Genomic DNA, 22903 nt, shown 5'->3' on the forward strand with positions numbered 1-22903 from the left:
CCCCCCAGCTTATAAAGCCTACCGCTTAGATAGAGTAGTGAAACGTGGAGGGGGTCTAGCCATCATAGTACGCGACCATGTAAGTGTGAGAATAGCACATATCCCATCCACCTCCTGTGAAGCTCTCCAATTTGATCTTAAAATCACTCCGTCGTTTCATTTCAAAGGAATACTTTTATACCGACCCCCAGGTGCACGTACAAACTTCCTAGACAATCTAGGCTCAATACTAGAAATTCTGGCTATGGAAGACTCATGTACAGTTATGGGTGACATGAACTTCCATCTTGAGACTCTCTCAGACAAGGACACCCGCACATTGATATCAGATATGGACACCTTAAATCTCCGGCAACTTGTCACCACCCCCACCCACTAGGCCGGCCATACCCTAGACGGCATCTTTTCTAATTTGTAAGGCATAAAAATAACAGATATCTTACCAATGCCGTGGACCGATCACTATGCCATTCTAATAAAAATCTCAGTCAAAGCGAACAGAACCAGACTAGAGCCCGTACTAAAACCAGAAGCTTTTAAGGTATGGAATGACATTGTTCCGACAGAGCTTACCGCTCTACTAGATAGAACTCGACCCTGTTTGTCCACTGAACCTAATATTGCTACACGTCAATTCTACGAGTGGCTGGGCACTGCCGCTGACTCATTAGCCCCGACCAAAAAGCCTTCAAGGAACAGAATAACACCATCGGCCCCGTGGTTCACAGAGGAACTGCGCAAAAAGAAACAACATTGTAGAAACAAGGAAAGGCACTGCCGCAGATCCTACAGTGCAGACAGTAAGGCCAGCTACAAGGTAGCACTCGGGCAATATAAAGCCTTCATTGTCGAAACCAAGAAAAAGTTTTTTACAGAACAGATCGACAATGCAAAAAACTCCAATAAAAAACTGGATGAGATCACCAAGATCCTATCGGGAAATACGCCGGACTTAGCTCCACCAATATCACAAGTCTTCTGTGATTCATTGGCCAATTTCTTTTTCACTAAAGTGAACGATATATTCCAGCATTCTCCACCAACACAGCACTCAACTCACCCGAGCTGGATAGCAGGACCCAAGACACCGAACTGCTTCAGTTCTCAGACCTTGGAGAAACACAAATTAAGGACATCATTGCCTCCATTAAATCAGGATCAGCATCAGACCCATGTCCCATCAAGGTCATCCGTCAGGTCCTGGACTGTCTCTCCCCTGATATAGCCACAATTTGTAATGCCATGTTCAGAACGGGTATATACCCGGACACACTGAAGAACACTCTGGTCAAACCACTCCTAAAGAAAGCCAACTTGGATAAGGAACAATTAAAAAACTACCGTCCCATAGCTAGCCTACTTTTTTGGGCCAAAGTAGTTGAGAAGGCTATGAACACGCAGCTTTCAGAGTTCATAGAGAAGTACCAATTACTGAACAATACCCAATTTGGCTTCCGCAAGCACCATGGCACGGAGACTGACCTAATTAAAGCAACAGAGGATATAAGAGTAATCCGAGACCAGGGAGGAACAGCGATCCTGGTACTACTCGATTTGTCTGCGGCCTTCGACACGGTCGACCACAAGATCTTGATCGACCGTTTCGGAAAGATGGGCATTCGCCACATGGCAAAAAACTTGCTCTCCTCCTTCTTGGCTGGTAGAACGCAGGTAGTCACATTGGGCCATTTCCAATCAGACAAGCTATCACTGCCGTGTGGGGTACCCCAAGGCTCATCCCTAAGTCCGACACTATTCAATATCTATGTGTCGGACCTGGCTTCTGTCATCAAAGCCCATGGGATGAGCCTTACCTCATACGCCGATGACACGCAGCTTGTGCTGGCCATTAATGGGGATGGAGAAAAGGTAGCACAAAATTTTCAAGAGGGCATGCGGGCGATTGGAGAGTGGATGGCCTCCAATTGCCTAAAACTAAACTCCGAAAAAACGGAGATGGTCATTTATTTTCGGATGCCTTTCTCCTAGCTGGTCGACTACCTGGTGGCCTGCCACGTTCGGAGCCCCCCCTAAACCAGTTCTCAGCGTCAGAAATCTTGGTGTGATTTTTGATGAAGACCTGAACTTTATGGCCCACGCAAATAAAATAGCAGCCACCGCCCACCACAAACTCAGGCTGATTAAGAAAATCATGCCGTTCCTACCAACTGCAGCAGGTAAAACACTGGTAAGCTCTCTAGTGTTGGCCTCCCTAGATTACTGCAATGGCCTATTTATTAACACTCAAGTCAGAGTGACAAACAAAATGCAGACGATTCAGAACGCTGCAGCCCGTCTCCTGTCCGGAACACCGAAGTTCATGTCAATCTCTGAGACCATAAGAAACCTCCACTTGCTCAAGATCCGGAACAGGATTAAATTCAAAACACTCTGTATAGTATACAAGGCACTACATAACCAAGGTCCGCTTTTTCTTAAATCTCACCTTAGGTTCCACTCAGCCACAAGATTGCTCCGTTCCAACAATCAAAAACTTCTGCTGATACCACGTACCAAAACAGTCACTTGGGGGGGACACACGCTTCTTGGTGGCTGCTCCCAGACTGTGGAACTCTCTGCCAGTTGCCATCAGAGAAAGCCCGTCCTTGATGCAATTTCGTAGAAAAATAAAGACCTGGCTGTTTGGTCAAGAATAGCAGCCGACAATGTCTCTGGGAACTTACATACAGTATCTAGCGCTGAGACGCCTACGGGCATTTGTTTGCGCTGTATAAATTGCAAAAAATAAATAAATAAAATACACCAGTAGCACAGGCTCGGTCTCCATGTAAATCTGGAGAAGTCAGTCCAGCGGCCGACACAGTCCATCCACTACCTAGGCTCCATTCTGGACACAAAATTGGGAAAAGCGTTTCCTTCGGAGGCGAGACTTTTTTCCATGAGGCAGAAGTGTGGGATTCTATTAGAGTCTCGGCTTCCAACAGTCCGGCAGGTAGCCTCCCTGCTGGGTTCCATGGCGTCCTGCATTTTTCTCATCCTGAACGCCAGGCTGACAATGCGGCCTCTCCAACAGGCTCTCGAAGACCAGTGGGACCAGGCGACAGGGCGTTGGGAAGATCGTATCACTCTTTCCCAAGCAGCGAAGGATGCCATCAAATGGTGGACTCAGACGAGGAATGTGCTGGTGGGAGTGCCTTTTCACCAACCTCTACCAACCCAGTCTATAGTGACAGATGCCTCTCTGCAAGGCTGGGGAGCGCACATGGGTCCCCTTCAGATTCAGGGTCAGTGGTCTGCGCAGGAGCGGACGTACCACATCAACATGCTGGAACTCAGAGCGGTGTTTCTAGCCCTCAAAGCTTTTCTTCCAGCGATCGAGTCCAACTCAGTCTTAGCTCAGACGGACAATACAACCACCATGTTCTATCTGAACAAACAACGAGGCACGCGGTCACGCCCTCTCTCCCGGGAGGCTCAAGCCATCTGGCACTGGCTTCTCTCCCAAAACCTCTCAGTGGTGGCGGTGCACCTTCCAGGCGAGTTAAACATCAAAGCAGACTCACTCAGCAGGCACTTCGAAGATCAGCCAGACTGGGTGCTAAACGACGAAGTGGTAGAAGAGCTTTTTCGTTGTTGGGGTCGTCCAGCCATAGACTTGTTTGCGGACGAAGAAAACGCAAAATGCCACGCCTTCGCGTCCAGATTCCACTGGCCAGGGACGCAGGGGAATGCTCTCCTGATGGATTGGTCGGGAACATTTGCTTACGCGTTTCCTCCCCTGGCTCTGATTCCGAAGGTAGTTTCCAAGCTCCTCAGGTCGGACATGGAGATGATCTTGATAGCTCCGGATTGGCCACGGCAGTGGTGGTACCCGGACCTTCTGCACCGGTCTGTGTGTCCACACAGACGACTTCCTTGCAGACCGGACCTGTTGAGCAAGATGAACGGGAGGATACTGCATCCCAACCTCTCGTCACTGAACCTGACAGCATGGCACCTGAGGTCCTGCAATATGGGCATCTGAACCTGCCTCCCGAATGTATGCACATTTTAAAGGAGGCTAAGAGACCTTCCACGAGAGCGTCTTATGCGTTCAAGTGGAAAAGTTTTTACGTATGGTGTAGAGATCATCACCTAGATCCTACTAAAGGGCAGGAGGAGGCCATACCTCCTTTCCTTGGCAACTTCTGGTTTGAAATATGCTTCCATTAGAGTGCCATCTGTCAGCCATAGTAGCGTTCAGGAAATCACCTAATCAGATTTCTTTCTTTCAGGTTCCGGTGGTTAAGGACTTCCTCCAGGGGTTGAACAAGGTGTACCCCCCCTGTGCGAAATCCTTCTCCTCCTTGGGAATTGAACCTGGTTCTATCCAGGTTAATGTCACCTCCTTTCGAGCCCATCCACAAGGTCTCTTTGCAACATCTCTCTTGGAAAGCAGCCTTTTTAGTGGCGATTACATCAGCGCGCAGAGTAAGCGAGATACAAACGCTCTGTGCGAAGGAACCATATACTGTTTTCCACCACAATAGAGTAGTCATGAGAGCTCATCCATCCTTCTTGCCTAAGGTGGTTTCTGATTTTCATATTAATCAGTCCATTTCCCTCCCTTCGTTTTTTCCAAATCCTACGACCCCAGCCGAGCGGGCATTGCACTCCTTGGATCTTAAGAGAGTGCTCAAATTCTATTTGGAAAAGACCAAGGGAATCAGGAAGGCGGATCAGCTGTTTATAAACTATGGTTCCATGAGAACGGCTTTCCAGCGGCCAAGACGTCCATCTTCAGATGGATTGTCTCCTGCATTAAATTGGCCTATCAGCTTGCAGGCAAGCCTTTATTGGTATCACCCAAAGCACATTCTACCAGAGGGAAAGCGGCCACAGTAGCTTTCTTACATGACATTCCAATGTCAGAAATATGCAAGGCTGCAACCTGGAAATCAGTTCATTCCTTTACTAGGCATTACTGTCTAGAATCTGATTCCAGGGCCGATACTCAAGTAGGGCAAGCCTCCTTGAGAAATCTGTTTGGGTAAACCTATAGCCTTCTCAGGCTTGTTGATGAGATTACTGTCTTGTCATTCCTTTGCCCGCAGGGATGAGGAGAGGCTCGCAATTCTATTCTAATGCTTATGACTATTGATGAGGATCCCCTGGAAGAGAAGGATTAGTTACTTACCTGTAATCCTAGTTCTCTTCCAGGGGTATCCTCATTAAAGTCATAAGCAACCCTCCCGCCTCCCCGGGCAAAGGATATTCTTTAATAAGGAGATATTGTTAACCTATTTGTTACTTGGTTTTTTCAGTCTCCGAAAAGAACAACTGACCTAACTGACCTAACTGTCACCCCTGAGGCATGATGGGATACTGGGGGTCATGAGTGCCTTAAAGACACGGTGTCAGTTTTTTGTATTACATACAGCTACAGGTTAGCTTTTCAGTCTTTTTAGACTGTGTGTTTGCAATGCAGCCTGGGAGCTTTCTATGCTTTCAGTGAGTTATAAGAATTTCTACTGCTGTCTAAGCATTAAAACAGTTTCTAAACAATCTTTGGTGTTGTTTCTCATGTTTATAATGCACATTATTCATGTATGGTGGAAATTCTTCACAGCATATTTAATCTCTGATGTGATTTGGCTGCTATTGCATATATATATATATATATATGAGTATATATATATATATATATATATATATATATATATATATGAGTATATATATATGTGGGGCACATATAATATAGTGTTTCCGGGATCCCGCGCATGGGCGGGAATATTCTAATGCTTATGACTCTGATGAGGATACCACTGGAAGAGAACTAGGATTACAGGTAAGTAACTAATCCGTGCTGTAGATTCATTTTTTCATTGTGCACCTCAACAATATGTGTATCAGCTTTCATCTAACCCAGACATGTGCTATCTTTTTTTCTCCTTCCTGACCAAAAAAGACAGCCAAGTGGTGTCTTGCATATAGCCATTGGTATTGTGAATGTCAAAACACTGGAGTTATGCTTCGCTTTGTTAGTCTTTCTCTGTCATCCTGTATGCATTTAGCTTTGGATTCAAACTTTTTATTTTTCTGTTTGGCTGAGGCATCCAGTGACTTTAAACTGGTAATGGTGATGGGGATATTTATTTTTATTTTCCAGGGAATAAAGCCTATTCTCAGGTCCAATTCATAGGTTCCCTGTGAATTTGATAATCTTCCTTATTATGCTTGTACATAATCCTTCTGTATTTAAGGACTTTAGGGCTGGAAGTCAATGGAGACAATGCCCCTGAGATGTCATGCTCCCAATTTCACAATTTCTGAAAGATACTTTTCCTGCTCGGAAGACTCAAATCAACAGTCTCCTGAGTTTAGCTTTGTGTTCTATTCTGCTTTCAATGGAGGTGCACCTTAAATGTAATTCTTTTAAGCGTGGTAGACTGGTCATTATTGGCAGCTAATTAAACATTTTGGGGTATGACATTTTTCCTTTAATCCTCTTGACTTCAAGGACTGTGATGCCTGTCAGAGGATGAAACCAAAGACCTAGAGGGAGCGTCGCATGAAATTTCTGGCCGCTCAGATGTCTGGTCCGGCTCCCTCCCGTCGCCGCTCTTCTTCTCGGGATCGGACTCGTTCCCGAGGTCGTTCCCTCGACCGCCATGCGACAACAGGAAAGCGTAAGCACAGGCATCGCTTACGGAGATCCTCATCCACTGTCTGTGCCGCTGCCGCCCATTCCTCTCACACTGAGCCTGATATATATGCGCATGGCAACCTCATCCTCCGTACCCACCCTTTACGGGTGTTGGGGCAACGCGTGCCCAAATGGAGGCCTACTCTAAGGCACTCCAGGCTTGTTTAGAGGCGCCCCCTCTCCCTGGTGCACCTTCAGGTCCCCTAGAGGTAGCAGGCACTCATGCGGTTCTTAGTCTGTGGACGTTTCCCCGGCACTGGCTGTGTGCGTCGACACAGATTCTGGAACCAACACGACGCCACCAAGCCAGGGCCCAGAGCACCCCCTACCCCGTCAGTCAGGGCATAGCCCTGTGCGGCTTCCTGCGCCGACGTTGGAGGCGGCGCAGGCGATGCCCAGGTCGACGCCGGGTACTACCCCAGGCTCGACGCCGGCTCCGGTGCCTCGTGCTCCTTCCAGACAGGTTGCAGTGGGATCGACGTCGGTCGGCGTCCAGGTCGAGTCCTCTGTGGAGGTCATCGGCATCCAGGCGACGCCGATGCAGCGTCCGGCGTCGAGTCCGCTTCCTTTGCTGGTTGCCTCCCCCGACTCAGGCAGCAATAGGTCTCCACCACGGCGTCCGTCGACGCCGGTGCTGCTATTTACGCCTCCTCATTTGGAGCCTGATGCTTCCCTGGACTCCCCTGATGAAGGAGCCAGGGTGCAAGTACCCTGTGTTGCCTGGCCTTTGGGTCAGTCCCCAGCTCCTCCACTCCTCATGTCTAGTGGCAGGATTAGCCTTCAACTGTCTCCTTCTGACAGTTTGTTATCACCTACACGGATGGCAACTGAGTCTACTGCTGCCTTTGCGCGCGCTGTTCATTGGACGGCTGCTGTGCTTGGTTTTCAGCATCCTATGGTGCCTCTACTTTCTGATCCCTTGTTGGATCTGCTCCATTTTGAGCCTCTTGAAGTAGAACCCTTGCTGCCCTTCGGGACCTCTACTTGACACCCTGGGTGACAAGACACTCTTCTAAAATATAACGAAACTGCAGCGGACTATACGATTGGCACCTCAGTTTTAGTGTCCACAATATTTTAAAGTCCTGTGCCCGTAGCTCCGACACCTGTCGCAGTTGGATCCCACTGGAGATCCAGAAACTTCAAAATGAAAAGAATGGAGGCAGCACCAGGGATAGAATCACAATAGCCAGTATGCTCTAATCAGATGTCTTTATTCTTCTTTATTTTAAAACAGCAGGACAACAGCCATCGCGTTTCGTTCCTTTTATAGGAACTTCTTCAGAGCTGAAAGCAACATAAAACAATACATAAATAACTACATTTAAAATACATGAATCCAATTTCGAACAAATAAACATTTAGTCACCATGACACACAAATATTAACAGACGTTTAAAAAAGATCAAAAAGCACGTTCTGGGGCGTGGTTTGGCCACGCAGGAAGATGGCCGCCTGAAGTTTGAGCTCCGTCGTGGGACAGACCCCTGAAGAGCTGCTTCCCTCTATGCGGACCGCTGGACCTACCTTTGCGTGCTCCGGTGCCATCGGAAGACATGCGGATGGTCTCGGTGGTCCCATTTCCGCTGGAGAAGCGCTGCCTCATCTTTCCAGCCCACCGGTGAGGTGACCGCCCTTCCTACAGCCGCGGCCCGGGTGCGCGCGTCATTTGAGGCCGCGCCTCCTTGCACCACAGAGCCGCGCCTTTCTTCACGTCAGGGCCGCACTTCCTCACGCTTGCAGGGCCGAGCCTCCTTCGGTACTGCGCATGAGCCTGCTTTCAAGCGTCTTTCACTGCGGACATGCAAAGGAGTTTTTGTTTATCGGCAAGGACCCCCTTAAACACAATATAAATGGCATCACAAAGGAAGAATACGACAAGGGGGGGAAATAAAAGGGGAAAATAGTACTACACGGTCATTTCCTTTTACCAGAGCCCCTCTGTACGACATAGCCTTCTAGCTTACCCCTTGCCTCTTCACATGTTTTAATTTGCATGGCTTTCTCTGGTCAGAGGCGAATAACATTATTTCACTTTCCCTCACATATTTTGTCATGGACTATCTCTTCATGGTTTTTGAGCAGGAACATTAATTATACTGTTGGCTGAGCGCTTCTATCTCCCGGAATGACTTCTTCCTGGGCTAACTGTGCATATATTTCAGCTCCACTGGCTTCAGCTTTATATTTTCTGACATGACCTTATAGGGGGAAAATGACTTTGTTGAATACACTGCTCTCCTGAGATATTCTGTAATGGCATGATTGGTTTTCATTACTCCATAAGAGTGCGCTCCCTCATTCTGTGTCTGTTCTCATACTCATATTGCGCCTCTCCTTGACAGCGTTTCCCTTTTTATGCAGGAAACGCACCAAGTCTTCATGAGCTTGTTTGTTACATAAAAAATCTATTTGCTGATTTCACGAGGTATTTTCCTCCTCAGTTTGGCATTTTTGTTTTTTAGAGTGATATGCATATAGCTTTCCGTCATTGTGCTTCATATTGTGTTACTCTTTCAACCTCCTGTCATTCAGTACGAAGTTGCTCTCATTATTGCTTCCTACAGAGCTCCCATATCCATTTGCTTCTGTAGAATACCTGCAAAGCGGGGAAACAATAAAACAATGTCTTCCCACAGAAATGGCGGTAAAATACCTAAGCCACCACTTTTTAATGAGGTTGTGAAGCAGACTGTTAATTTGTCAACGAAAGGGGCCGTGTCTTCGCCATCAACTGCTACTCAAGCTTCGCCGCCTCAAGGTGACCAGGCATTATCTGACACTATGCAAAGAATATTGCAAGAACTTTCTGGGGTCAATCGTCGGCTGGAGGGGCTGGACATCACAATCACATCTTTAGCTGAAGAAACCAAATCGATTAGGGCAGATCTCACCACTTTTCATACAAGAATTGAATCTCTGGATTCTAAAGTATTGGCCATGGAGAATCGTTTGGATTCCGTTCAAACTTCAGATCAAGATCTTCTCTTTCTTCATAGTAAAATTATTGATCTGGAAGACCGCAGTCGAAGAGACAATGTCCGTTTCTTTGGATTTCCGGAGAACATTGAGAGGAATGACATGAAACGGTTCCTCTATGATACTCTTACACCTATGACTGGTATTTCTTTCGCTCCACCTCTTGAGATTCAACGTGCCCACAGACTTGGCCCTCCACGTCCAGATCCTTCTGCAAGTCCAAGACCTATTATTGCTTGTTTTCTTAGGCATGAACAAACTAGACAAATCTTAACGGCGGCCCGCTCACGGGGTTCCTTTCTCTTCCAAGGCCATACTATTCATATAGCTGCAGATTTCTCCAAAGAAACGAATGAACGACGGAAGGCATTCCTTTCAATGCGACCTCAACTACGCCAGTTATACATCAAGTACGGTTTATTTGAACCTGCACGCTTCCGTATTACCAGGAATGGAGAATCCAAAGAATTTTATGATCCTGCTCTTCTACAACAATTTTTGGATGACATCACTACTCAAAACATGGAAACCCACTCTTCCCAATGTGATCAGTCTAAGTCATCTCCTACTCCTTCCTCACATATACTGATGCGCCGCCCACGCAATGTTAGTACTTCCAGGCAGAGGGGTAGAGATCTAAATCATCTTCCTCGCTCTCAGGATGATAGAGTGTCAGCCTTACACTCTGTTTCTACTCTTACTAAGGACCCGCAGAGAGACAAATCTAGATCGCCTCTTAAAACTCCTTCAGATGCTGACTGAATTCTTCTTTATTGTTCAAATGTTTATTACTGTACTTTCTTATTTCTTGACTCCTACACTAAATCCAACTCTTTTTTCCTCTTTCATGGTGCGTTCTCTGCCCTAATGTTGTTGTTCTGTAAATCTTATTTCTGATATATGCTGCTGCTCTCCCATTCTTTCATTTTCTGTTCTTATTCTTCCTTCTCACACTTTTCTTTCAGCTGTTTTCTGCTTATTTTATTATTTTCTTACTCATCTATGTCTTTCCGTGATCACTTGATATGGATGCTGACTATGCAATTCAACTGTTTACTTTACTGACTTGTTGCATTATATAACATAGTTACTTTTACTTCATATTTTATATTGCAGTATCTACTCTAATTTCACTGCGCATTTTCACGTTAGCAGTCTTTTTTGCTTTTCCACTTTATATCTTCTTATTATTATGCTGTTTATTGCATGTTTAGGCCATAGTAATTCACATGTTGCATTTCTTTTATGTTTTGGTGATCTCCTAAATTTGGAGATTCTAGCATTATTCAATTTGACAATGCATATCTGCTATACTTAGTTACTTACAGGGTGTAGTTTATACTGATATTGAATTGTTTTCTGTGTTTGTAGGTGAACTTTGTTCCTTTCCTTCCCATTTTCCTTCTTCCTCTAGCTTTACATACTATATCCTACAATTTGTCCTTTCTCCTTGTATTTCTTTTTCTTTTCCTATTCCTTATGTTATATATTATGTCTTTCGTTCTTCCCCACATTTTCTGTCTTCACTTATTGCACTACTATTTTAACCTCTTATCCTAGTTATATCATATTATAGATGTCAAAATTCTTATTTCATGGCTTTATATTACGTACTAGTGTGTTAGTGTTTATTGTGGTTGTGAAAATGTTACACTTAATACTTTGCATTTTTGACAATTTTACATATATTCCATACTATCCTTTATTCATTTGCTTCACATTTCTTTCTTCGGATGGGGTCCTGTCCAACGGTGTTGCTCTAGTGCGCCCAGACCCGCGGTTAACAGTCTCGGTTCCTTCTTTATTTTCTTATCTTATGTTTCTCCACTTCTTCTATCCTCTCTATTTGTTTTCTTCTTTATTTCCCTATTTCATTTCTTCTCCATTTCTAATACCTTACTCCTTTATTTCTTTTTACCTTTTCTAGTTCAAATTTTATACTCTGCTTTTTTAAAACCTCTTTATATTCCCTCCTTTCTTATTTTTATTTTTATCTTTCTTTATTTTCCCTTCTTTCTTTTTCTTTCTTCTTTTCTTTATATCTCTTATCAGTTTCTCAGACTTTTACGCACTTTGTTTTTGTTTTCTAGAGTAACACCCCTTTTTTCTTTCTCTCCGTCTACTTCTTTCTTTTCCTCTTCTTTATCTTACTCTTAAATTCTTCTATTATGTCTTCTTCTCATCCATTATCAGTGATTTCCTGGAATGTTCATGGTCTCACCCATTATATAAAACGAAAAAAAGTCCTTTCATATTTGCACTCTAAACGTGTGGGCATTGCTTTACTGCAGGAAACACATTTGGATGATGTTGAATCTAGTAAACTCAGTAGAGATTGGGTCGGAAAAGTGATTCATAGTAGTGTTTCTAAACCAGATCCCACCAATCCTAATCCTGTCCGTAAATGTGGTGTAGCCATCCTCTTCCGGAAGTCGCTTCCCTTCACAATTTCCAAGACATGGTCTGATCCGGAGGGCCGATATGTTTTTGTCAAATTGAAACTTGGGAACTCTTTTCTTTGTCTTGGCTCTATATATATGCTCCACTTGGTACCAAAAAATAATTTTCCCTTAGAATGAATCGCCTTCTCACAGAAATAAATACCTCTCAATTTCTCATTGGAGGGGATTGGAATTTGGCTCCAGATCCTGCTCTTGACAAAACAGTTTAACAACAAGGGGTGGTGATGGACAGAGTTTCTGAATTAAGCAGACAAAACAGGCTCCCTTGATACTGTCAATGCTTCAGATAGAGCCATTTTGCGTGATATCCTCGCCGACAATGGTCTTGTTGACCATTGGAGGCTTAGTCACCCACAGGATAAAGAATATACGTTCTTTTCTACTACCCATGGCACATTTTCCCGTCTCGACTATTTCCTTCTTTCGCAAAAGGCAGTTCAGTTGGTTACAGAGTCGAGGATTTTGGAAGCAGCCATTTCCGATCACTCTCCTGTTCTTCTGTCTCTCGATTTAGGTCTCTCTAGTCCAGGACGCAAACCTTGGAGATTGAACATAAACAAATATAAAACACCTGCAGGTAAACTTCTTTTACAATCACACCTCCAGGATTATCTCTCTATTAATGAGAATTCGATTTCCTCTAAGAGAACAGTTTGGGCAGCTGCTAAGGCAACCATTAGAGGTCAACTAATGCACAATGCTGCTCTTATTAACAAGAGCAACGCTGCCAAGCAAATAGATCTTGAGCAAGTTATTCAACGGCTTTCTCACTCATATGTTTCGAATCCTACCCTCCAGAACCGTAAATTATTGGAACAGGCACGAATGTCTCTTAATAGTCTTTTTACTTCTAAGGCTGAGTACGCCTTGCAAAAAATGAAAGGGCGACACTACGAACAAGGGGAAAAAGCTGGTCGGTTACTGGCTGCGCAACTGCGCCAGAGGGAGGCCGCTACGGCGATTCCAGCCATTAAATCCAGTTGTGGCGCAATGTTTACTAGACCACAAGAAATCGTTGCAGAATTTGCTTCCTTTTATAGATCTCTTTATTCGCCAAGCACTCATTTCGATAAAGTCAAAATGTCCAAATTTTTAGATGTGATACATCTACCACGACTTTCGGATGATGGTAGAGATTTACTTGATGGTATCATTACCAAAGATGAGATCTCTTCTGCTATAACTGCCTTACCGTACCATAAAGCTCCAGGAGATGATGGTTTTCCTCCTGAATTTTATAAATGGACTGGTCAGAGCATGGTTGACACCTTACATGCCGCGTTTAAAGAGGCCGTTGAGGAGTCCTCTCTCTAACAAGGCAATTATAGCTGTTTTACCAAAACCTGGTAAAGATCCTTTGTTGTGTGGCAGTTATCGGCCTATATCTCTCTTGAACTCTGATATTAAAATACTAGCTAGCATTCTTGCATTGCGTCTTCGTAAAGTTTTACCTTCTTTAATTCATAACTCACAAGTAGGTTTTGTTCCAGGTCGGTCATCTCGGAATCATCTCCGTACTTTGTCTCATACTTTATGGTCAGCTAAGCACCTTGCAGATGATGCATTACTTCTTTCCCTAGATGCTGAAAAAGCATTTGATCGCATTGAATGGGACTACCTTTTTACAGTCATGCAAAAGTTCGGCTTAGGTGATCAATTTATAGATAAAGTACGTCTGCTCTATGATAGCCCATTGGCTCAAGTTAACTGCGGTGGTTTTCTGTCTACTCCATTTCCAATTCGACGAGGTACTCGCCAGGGTTGTCCACTTTCCCCTCTCCTTTTCCTCCTAGCAATGGAACCTCTGGCTGCAGCAATACGACAATCTGCTGAAGTAGTAGGTATCCCTCTTCCAATTGGCCATTCTAAAAAATATTTATATGCAGATGATATTCTTCTTACCCTTACTGATCTTCCCCGTTCTCTTCCCTCTCTCCTCCAAATTATCAACGATTTCTCTTCTTTCTCGGGTTATAAGATAAACTGGGATAAAAGTGAAGCATTACCCATGTCCATTGGTACTACAAAAGCAGCAATATCTGGCTTTCCTTTTCACTGGCAAACATCCCGGCTTAAATACTTGGGAATATTACTTAATAGAGGTCTGGATAATATGGTCATGGATAATTTGACTCCTTAATCACGCAGATGCAAAGAGATTTTGATAAATGGAAAGCTCTGGGTTTATCTTTGTGGGGTCGAGTTCAGGCGGTTAAGATGGTTACTCTTCCACGGTTTCTTTATGTTCTAGGTATGCTCCCTCTCCACATTCCCCTAACTACTCTTCGATCCATTGACTCCAAAATTAAATTTTTTATTTGGGGTACGGTCAAACCCCGCCTTCCTTTGGCCAAATTAAAGGCTCATCAAATACATGGGCGTTTGGGTCTTCCTTCCATCGAGCACTATTCACTTGCCCTTCATATCTCGCAACTCACTTTCTTTCTGCCCAAATCTAAAGATATACCTCAATGGGTTCCACTTGAACGTCACCTTTTAACTCCTGGTTTAGGTTTGTCCTTTTTATATGGCACGGGGACCAGCTCTTCCGATCCTAAAAACCCTATCTTGTCTGCAATGCATAAATCTTGGCAGAGAGGTCATCGTATACTTAAATCTAATTTGCGAGTTCACGTTAAAGCTCCTTTAATTCAGCCATCCGTATTAGTGGTCGCACTTTGTCCTGGCCTCTATGGCAAGAAGCTGGCATCAATTCTATAGATCAACTCTTCCATGATGGAACTTTTAAACCCTTTTCCCAACTTAGCGAGGAATTTCATCTGCCTCCTACACAATCCTATAAATATACCCAACTTCAACAAGCTATCACGAAGCACTTAGGTTCTCCACCAGACTTACTCTCAGTCTCTCCTATTTTGTCTTATTTGCAGTTATGGGGAAATCTTAAAGGTGTGACCTCTGGTCTTTATAAGGCATTCTTGCACCCTATATTTTCACAGCCTCTTTCACTAGCTCTTCAGCTGAAATGGCAATCCCGTATATTCCAATACTCAGTGGGATCAAATCTTAGAAGGACTACATAAAGGGGTTCGGGAAGCTCGTCTCAAATTCTGTATTTTCAAAATTATCCATGAATGGCATTGGTCTCCTGTTAAATTACAGCAAGCTAAGTTGTTATCACATACTTCCTGCTGGAGATGCTCTGCTTCCGGATGCGATATCACACATATCATTTGCGAATGTCCTCGTATTAGATCCTTTTGGCTTTTTGTGAGGAAGACGTTGGCTTCTACAATGTCATTACCTTTACCTTTTACACCTGCCAACATTATTTTACACGATCTTCGGGGATTCCTGAAACTTTCTAAACCGCAAATTCGTCTTCTTCATACTGCTTTGGCTACGGCAAAAATTTGTATACTACGTCATTGGAAATCCCCCTCGACTCCATCTCAGGAAGAATGGTTGGTGGCAATGACACAAACAGCTTTACATGAACGCACAATTTATAATTTACAAGATCAGGGTTCCATTTTTCTCCAAATTTGGTCCCCTTTCCTGGAAACCACTGTGGACGATGACTCTGCTCCTACTCCTTCTTCTACACATATTGTTTCTGCTTAATTCTATTCTCTCCATGATCCCCTCCCTGTTACTTTACTACTGATGTCTTTTCCCCTTCCTTTGCACCATTTCTCTTCTTATCTGTTCTTGTTACTCTGGTAATCTCTTCTTTATTTTTTTTTCTTCTTTTCTTTCTCTTTTATTTTTTTCTTTTCCTTTATAGTATAATTTACCTATTATTCTTGCTTTTCTTACCATATATAGGGTTATGGAATATATGTTAATTTTGTTTCCTCATACTTATTATACATTATGTGCGCTCTCTTCTCATTTATATTTTCTCCCATTTACCATTATATTATTCAGATTTATTACTACATTTGTATTTGTATTTCCTTCTGCAAATTTTAATAAAAAATTTAAAAAGCACGTTCTCTGATACCATATGGCACCGATTGGCGGTGATCTCATCTATCCCACCACATACTTAAAACGAACCATCAAGATAGTCAACACATTTTGTTAATAATTGGATAAAGTATCCATCCAACGTGACCATACATGTATAAATAAACATACATCGATAAACATGCATATACACACATATATATACACAATATAAAACATATGAACCTGGGGAAGGAGAAAGGAGAAAAAGAAGGACCATATCAGTGTCTATAGGGCGAACATCCTTAAGTCAAAACATCACCATGTAATATTCTCATATCGAGGGGGATATACCCCAATCAAACTGCTACACTAATAATGTATATTCTGTAATACTTAATGTTTAAGCTAATAGCGATGAGGATTAAAGGATTAAAGAGAGAAGATTGGGGGTGGTGATAATGGGAAAGGAGAAACAGTACACTAAAAGTAATAAGAAAGACACCATAGAAGAGAAGATGGAGGTGTACTAGATAAAGTGTTACTTTATCTAGTACACCTCCATCTTCTCTTGTATTTATTAATTTTGGTGTACTGTTTCTCCTTTGCCTATGCCAGATTCCGATGCCCTACAGACAAACCAACCGAACGTGCAATAGAGCAAGGTGTATGAGAACTCTGTAGGAAGAGACAAGTGACTCCAAGCAGGACATCTGCTTAGAGACTCCATAGGAGCGTACAAAGGCAAAGGCAGAACCTAACGCCAGCAAATACCCCACATAGGGTAAGGCTATCCCCCAGAAGGGGTGTCCTTTGGGCTAAGCACACAGTCAGAGGACTGAAAAATAAAACAAGAGAATCAGCCAAACGGCTGTATGGAACGAACATAGAGATGGCTAACCAGCCATGAACACTAACCAGGCACTATAGCCAACCTGTGCATTAGGTTGGGCGCCGTAACTTAAGGCAGAGAATATGGCACCAAGATTCTTTCCTTCTCTCAACCCGGTATACATAAAAGGGGTTTTTCATGCTGTACTTGACGGCTTTTAGTGCCTTTGCCTCCCATTGCTTTCCGCTCTCTTAGAGCTTCATAGTCTGGTGGTTCACTGCGCTATCATTAATGTCCTGCAAAGGTTCGACCCCAAGGTTGACGGTGCTGTTAAGTCACCTTATGGTCGACAAAGTTCTTTCAGGTACTTGATGAGGTTCAGTCACAGACCTGCCTCCTCTTTGTGTATGGCTTTGGTAACTATTCTAAGTTAAGGAATCTGCGGCTAGACGTCTCTATCAGATGAACGAGTTACTTACTTTCGGTAAGGATGTATCTGGTAGAGACATAGTCTAGCGCCAGATTCCTTAATGCCCGCCCGTCCTCCCCGTTCTGCGAGGACCTTTTCAGGTTGGGCTTTCTATACTTGCCTCCCTTAAGGTGGCTTTGCCTTTTGCAAGGTGATATTCTCTCAATTCAACACAGACTGCTTCATTCTTTTTCTCTGTTCTATCCCGCTATGATTAGGCGGTATGTTAATGGTTCATGTGTTCCTTCCAATCTTCGGCCTGGATTGTAGGGTGTGGAATCTTTTCACGGTTTTTCCCTTCATCCCGTTCTCCCCATCTACATTGCCTTGTGGTCTGGGCCACCCCTGCGGCCTTTTTCTTCAGATCTATTGGCTCTGCACATTTATGGGTCTTTAAGTGGGGTTGCGACGTTTCTTTCTTGTGACGTCTTGTGGTGAGCTTTCCTTACTTTTGTGTTCCGGAACTTGTTCTCCTTCATGTTTTTACTTTCTGGATGCGGACTTCTGTTCTCTGCCAGGCTGTTTTCCGCATCCTTGTCTTCCTTTATCGTTGATTGCACCTTCGCTCTTACGGGGTGGCTTTTCAGAGCTCTGCTCTGTCTCACTTGTCAATTTCTTTTATTTTTCCATCATTTTTGCACACTGTTCCCATATTCTCAAAGTTTTTTGTTGATAGCTCCAACGTCAGTGCGCCGGGAGGGGCATATATGGCTCCGCTGACGTGATATCCGTGTACGACGTCAAGGTGGAGCAAGGAGGTGCTGCTGCGGAAAATTTTCCGGATCCAGTCTGACGCCTGGGGATATTCTAAGTTAAGGAATCTGCGGCCAGACTATGTCTCTACCAGATACATCGTTACAGAAGGTAAGTAACTCGTTAGTCAAGCTATCCTTGCTGATGAGGGGTGAAGCCCCGAAACCGGTCCAAGGATGCTTGTTTCCCGTCCAGGGAGGACCTGACCTGGCTGTTCGGGCTGGACTGCTGCCATTGAGTGCAGGGTCAGGAATGAATAGCATATGGCTGGGTTCAATCTGGAATGGCATGGGGAGCAAAAAATGATGGATTTAGGCTCAGATCCCTGTACTGGGGTGAACGTATGACATTGTTCTGCATTCTGTCCATCAATTGTTGTTTTTACAGAAACTCCTTTATGCCAGGTGGGGGTCATAGTGAAGATAAGGGGCGTTGTTCTGGTACAGCGCTGATTCTAGAAAGAGGGCGGTCACCCCAAAAAAGTTGTCACTGTGAATGTCTTTTTTGTAACCCCTGCCAGGAGTAAGGGGGGTGCAGTAAAAAAGAGGGCTATCTCCCTTAAGTAGCTTGCACTAGAGCAGCATAGCAGATTGTAATCCGAAGCAAAGAACACCGATTCTATCACCTGAACCCAGGAACACCTGAGACCAGACTCAGGAAAACCTACCAAATGACTGGAAGAGCAGAATGGACGCTTGCCAACTTGCCACACCTTCCAGACTTCTTCTCACTGCTGGGCCGCTGATGCACGTCCAGGTCAGCTAAACCTCAGCCCTTCACAAGACTGGGCAAGTCTGATTGCCAGGCCATGGTACCTTGGAGGAACTTGCTCTTGTGGATTTTGTACGACTTGTACTTTCTATGTGTTTCCCACCTCCCAATCTCCATCCCCCCTATGAAGCCTTGGACTGCTCAACCCACTCACCACGGAGAGTCAAGTCCATAAGAGGTAGTACTTGGCCCAGTTACTCAAGACCCATAGTAGGTCTGCGCTGGGCCATTAGAAATAAAAGGCCACAACCTTCACAGTTGTACCGTGTAACTCCTGCTTTCCCTGTGACCCTCTGAAAGGGATTCTGACAGGACATCTAAGTAACTGGGAAAGAAAATGCTCTGCCATGCCACTAGGACATAGTAAACCTGGTTGTACCACAAAGTCAGCTGCAGAAGATTTGGTAAATCATCCTACCCAACACAGCTGAACAGTCAAAATTTGGTGGGTGAACTGCAGCTTGGAAAGCAAAGGCATTGCCTACACCCCAGGCACTTTGAAGCTTCTTCATCCATCAATGGCTAAATGTGGCTTTTATTGTGTGACCATGCTCTGTTGGTTTTATTAGAGAAATGAAGGATCCATGTGAGACACTATATTTGTTCATCTCTTTGCACATAATATTGTCTCTCAAGCTGAATGCCACATTTTTGACCCCATACTTTATTTCCTACCTTATTCGCCTCAAAAACGGTTAGTAACTATGTAATACCACCAGACTGTTTCATTCTGCATTCCTAACACTTCTGCTTTGACCTCAATCCTGTGCAGGCCTCGGAAGGAATCTAGATCATCCACTATGATTGTTGTGATTTATAGAACTCAATCGGACATGCCTCATTTTTCCCTTCTTTAATCTAGCTAAGATTGCATTCACCTTCTCAGCTGTGTAATGTACATTAGAGAAATCTGTTTCAGTTAGTGACCGATTAATGAAAAGTGAGAAATGTAAGAACCTTTTCCCTTGCAGCAGCTTCCTGCCTTTGCCCTAGACAACAATATCTTATGGATCTAGGCAATCGTAGGTAGACTTCCTCATCAATATAGAGAATGTTGGCAGCCTGTTAATGTAAAGTCCCTAGATGTGAGTCACTGAGTAAATTCCAATATACATTTGCTTTTAATATGACACTAAAAGCTTTAATAGCAAGTTAAGTATTGTGATTATTTCCTGGTAGGATCAGAAGGACTGTCAATCGAAAGAGGTAAAGTTGCTCAGGCATAATGTTCATTTTAGAGGTGATCATAAAACCTTAGACAAATTGGCCTTAGGGTCAGTCTAGTGAGTTCATTTGCAAATTAAGATATGCCCTTTAAGAAGCTGACAATGTATGTTTTGATAGTATCATGGAGGAGGAGGTGTGTGTGTCCTCTAGTAAGATCTTCAACTTACTCATTGTTTTCAGCCCCCTGCATCATGACCTTTTGGACTTACTGCCTATCACTGACAGTGCACTGCAGAATGTTTTCATATGTAAATGTAAATGTAAATGTAGGTGTATTTATATAGCGCAAACCTGTCACCCAAAGGGCATCCTGGGGCTTGCTTAGGGAACCCGTCCTGGTATTCCCCTGTGAGAAACCCCGGCAGGGTGTCCACAAGGTGAAAGCCAGGCATCCTGCCGCGAGGGGCCGTAGTGGAGATTAAGCAAGCTATTGCCCAGAGTTGCAGAGTGTGACCCCGTGATTCGAGTAGGCACCGGAGCAAGAATTGTTGAGACCGTTGAATTTTTGAGCCCGAGACCCGCCGACGCGGGGAATCGAACCCTGGTCCACGGTCGATCTCAGCTTCCGGGTCTGCCGCCTCTAACCACTGAGCCACGCTTCTCCACGCAAAGACAAATATAAAGGTTTGAAAGCTTGATCTCAACTTTCCTTTCACCTAGCACCCACCCCAGTAATCTACCAACGTGCTTCTATTTCTTGCATTCTATGGTTGCAAAATATTTCTTAGAGCTCCTAAACATGCGCATACTTTTCTTTCCTCAGAATTATTTTCAAAAACTGTTTCAGGAACTTTTCGGACACTGAGTTGTCCAACACCAGTGGTGTCTTTAGCACTAGGATTCACATCGTCCAGTACATAATTACAGTTGATGTAACTTTTAGCTTGGATCTTAAAAAGGAGTATTACTGTAGCTGAAGTTGATTGGTGGTGACTTAATGTAAAGTATCCCGGTTATGTCAGAAATTGCCATAGGAAGTAAACTTTATGTAAAAGAAGGGACAGTGTGTTAGAATCTTTAAAGTGTTTTTTCTGTTTTCTTGTGGTTCAGATTTGCAGGGTGAATTATGGAGTGACTGAAATGAAGATGCTTGTGCCCGAGGGAGACAAAATCACTGTGACAAAGAACAACAGGTAAGAAGCATATGGCAAAATTAATTGTGGGCTTTAAAAAGTACTGCTCATTCCCTTCAAATATGTCTAGTGGGTAAAGTTCCACGGAAAATATTTTTGGCTTTAGTTGAGTGGTCCTTAGCTTTGTTGTTTGTATAACATAGTTTTTATCTCAAGCCAGTTCCTGATGCTCTCCGTTCTACTGCCACTCTATCCACCTTACTTACTTTATTACCAATTCTGACCCATGCTGTGACCAGTGTTCCTATCTGTAGTGCAGGAGCTTGGCTCCAGCACTATGATGAAGATTCATACACGTCAGAGTCTACACAAATTGGTAGGGTATGAAAGAATGAACAGGGAATACCAATACATGAGCTAAAGAAACAGTTACTATGCTTAAACTATGTTGTAAAGATTAATTTGCTCGAAGGGCAGTGGAAAGGGTAACTTTGAATGCATGGGCAGTAGCGAGTAAAGCCCCTCTTATGCTATGACCAGGTTACTTAAGAGTGATGAAAAAGAGTGGAGGCCATATCTAGATACAGAGGGTCATTGAAAATGAAGTACCCAAATTTGGCACAGGAAGGATGCAAGCAACTACTGGTTACTCCCTTCCACCAACAAATTCCCACTCGCTGTGAAACCTCATAAGATTCAGCGAAGGGAGATGGAAGCTTTTTCTCATCAAAAAGCCATCTCTCTGGAAGAAAGGTGGTTTGTTCACCATTTTTTGGTCCAATAGTATTGTGCCCCAGTGCACCAATGGTAAACAACCCCTATTGTTAAAGTTAGAGCCCGGTAACCTCAGACTGTCTTAGGACAAGGGGTATAATACTGGACAGTGTGCTCCGAGAGAATACAAAACATCTATGCAACAGATTTTAGCAATGTTTCCATACTTTCTAGTAAAGGAAGGCGTATAATGTTGGCTGCAGGAAAGGACAGAGGCATATATGTGCAATATTTCAGAATGTGCAAAAGGAACAGATGATGGACGGAATGCTGAACAAATCAAACATTCACCCTTAGGTCGCAAATCTGGCTTAAATCCATTGTTTTTTTGGCTGCCACGCCATTCCAATTTAGACCCAGCCATATGCAAATCAGTCTTGACCCTGCTCCCGATGGGAACAATCAAGCCTGATCTGCAATCCCATGACTCCCTGGACCAGAAAGAAGCATCTTGGGACCGGTTTCAGGGTATCATCCCTCATCAGCCAGGCTAGCTTGAATCTGGTGGCTTGGCCAGCACAGTACCCACGTCTGGGCATTCCCTTCCCTCTTAGGGTGACAAACGCTATACAAAACATCTATGCAACAGATTTTAGCAATGTTTCCATACTTTCTAGTAAAGGAAGGCGTATAATGTTGGCTGCAGGAAAGGACAGAGGCATATATGTGCAATATTTCAGAATGTGCAAAAAGAACAGATGATGGTTTGAATGCTGAACAAATCAAACATTCACCTCCAGTCACAGATCTGGGTTAAATCCATTGTTTCTTTGCACTCCACGCGATTCCAGTTTAGACCCAGGCATGTGCAAATCAATCTTGACTCTCCTCCCCATGTTTTCTTGACTGAGGGTGAGTATTTGAAAAGTTTCAGCACTCCGTCCATCATCTTGTTGTGTGTATATTTCAGAGCGTGTCAGTAATACTCACAAAAGGAGCCTAGGGATGAATACAAAAGTGATAGAAAGAAACTTCAAACAATATTTAACCTTATTGAAAAAGTAG

General features: G+C 43.8%; 1 protein-coding gene across 1 annotated transcript in view; it reads left to right on the plus strand.

The window, feature by feature from the left end:
* The window catches only part of HERC3 (HECT and RLD domain containing E3 ubiquitin protein ligase 3), a 604132-nt gene that overhangs the window by 531654 nt on the left and 49575 nt on the right, over nt 1-22903 (plus strand). The window contains exon 23 of the mRNA XM_078676105.1: nt 21102-21184. Within this exon, the coding sequence (XP_078532231.1) occupies nt 21102-21184 (83 nt within the window). The remainder of the gene's footprint in view (nt 1-21101; nt 21185-22903) is intronic.

This window comes from Lissotriton helveticus, chromosome 2_1, assembly GCF_964261635.1.
Source record: "Lissotriton helveticus chromosome 2_1, aLisHel1.1, whole genome shotgun sequence".
NCBI lineage: Eukaryota > Metazoa > Chordata > Amphibia > Caudata > Salamandridae > Lissotriton > Lissotriton helveticus.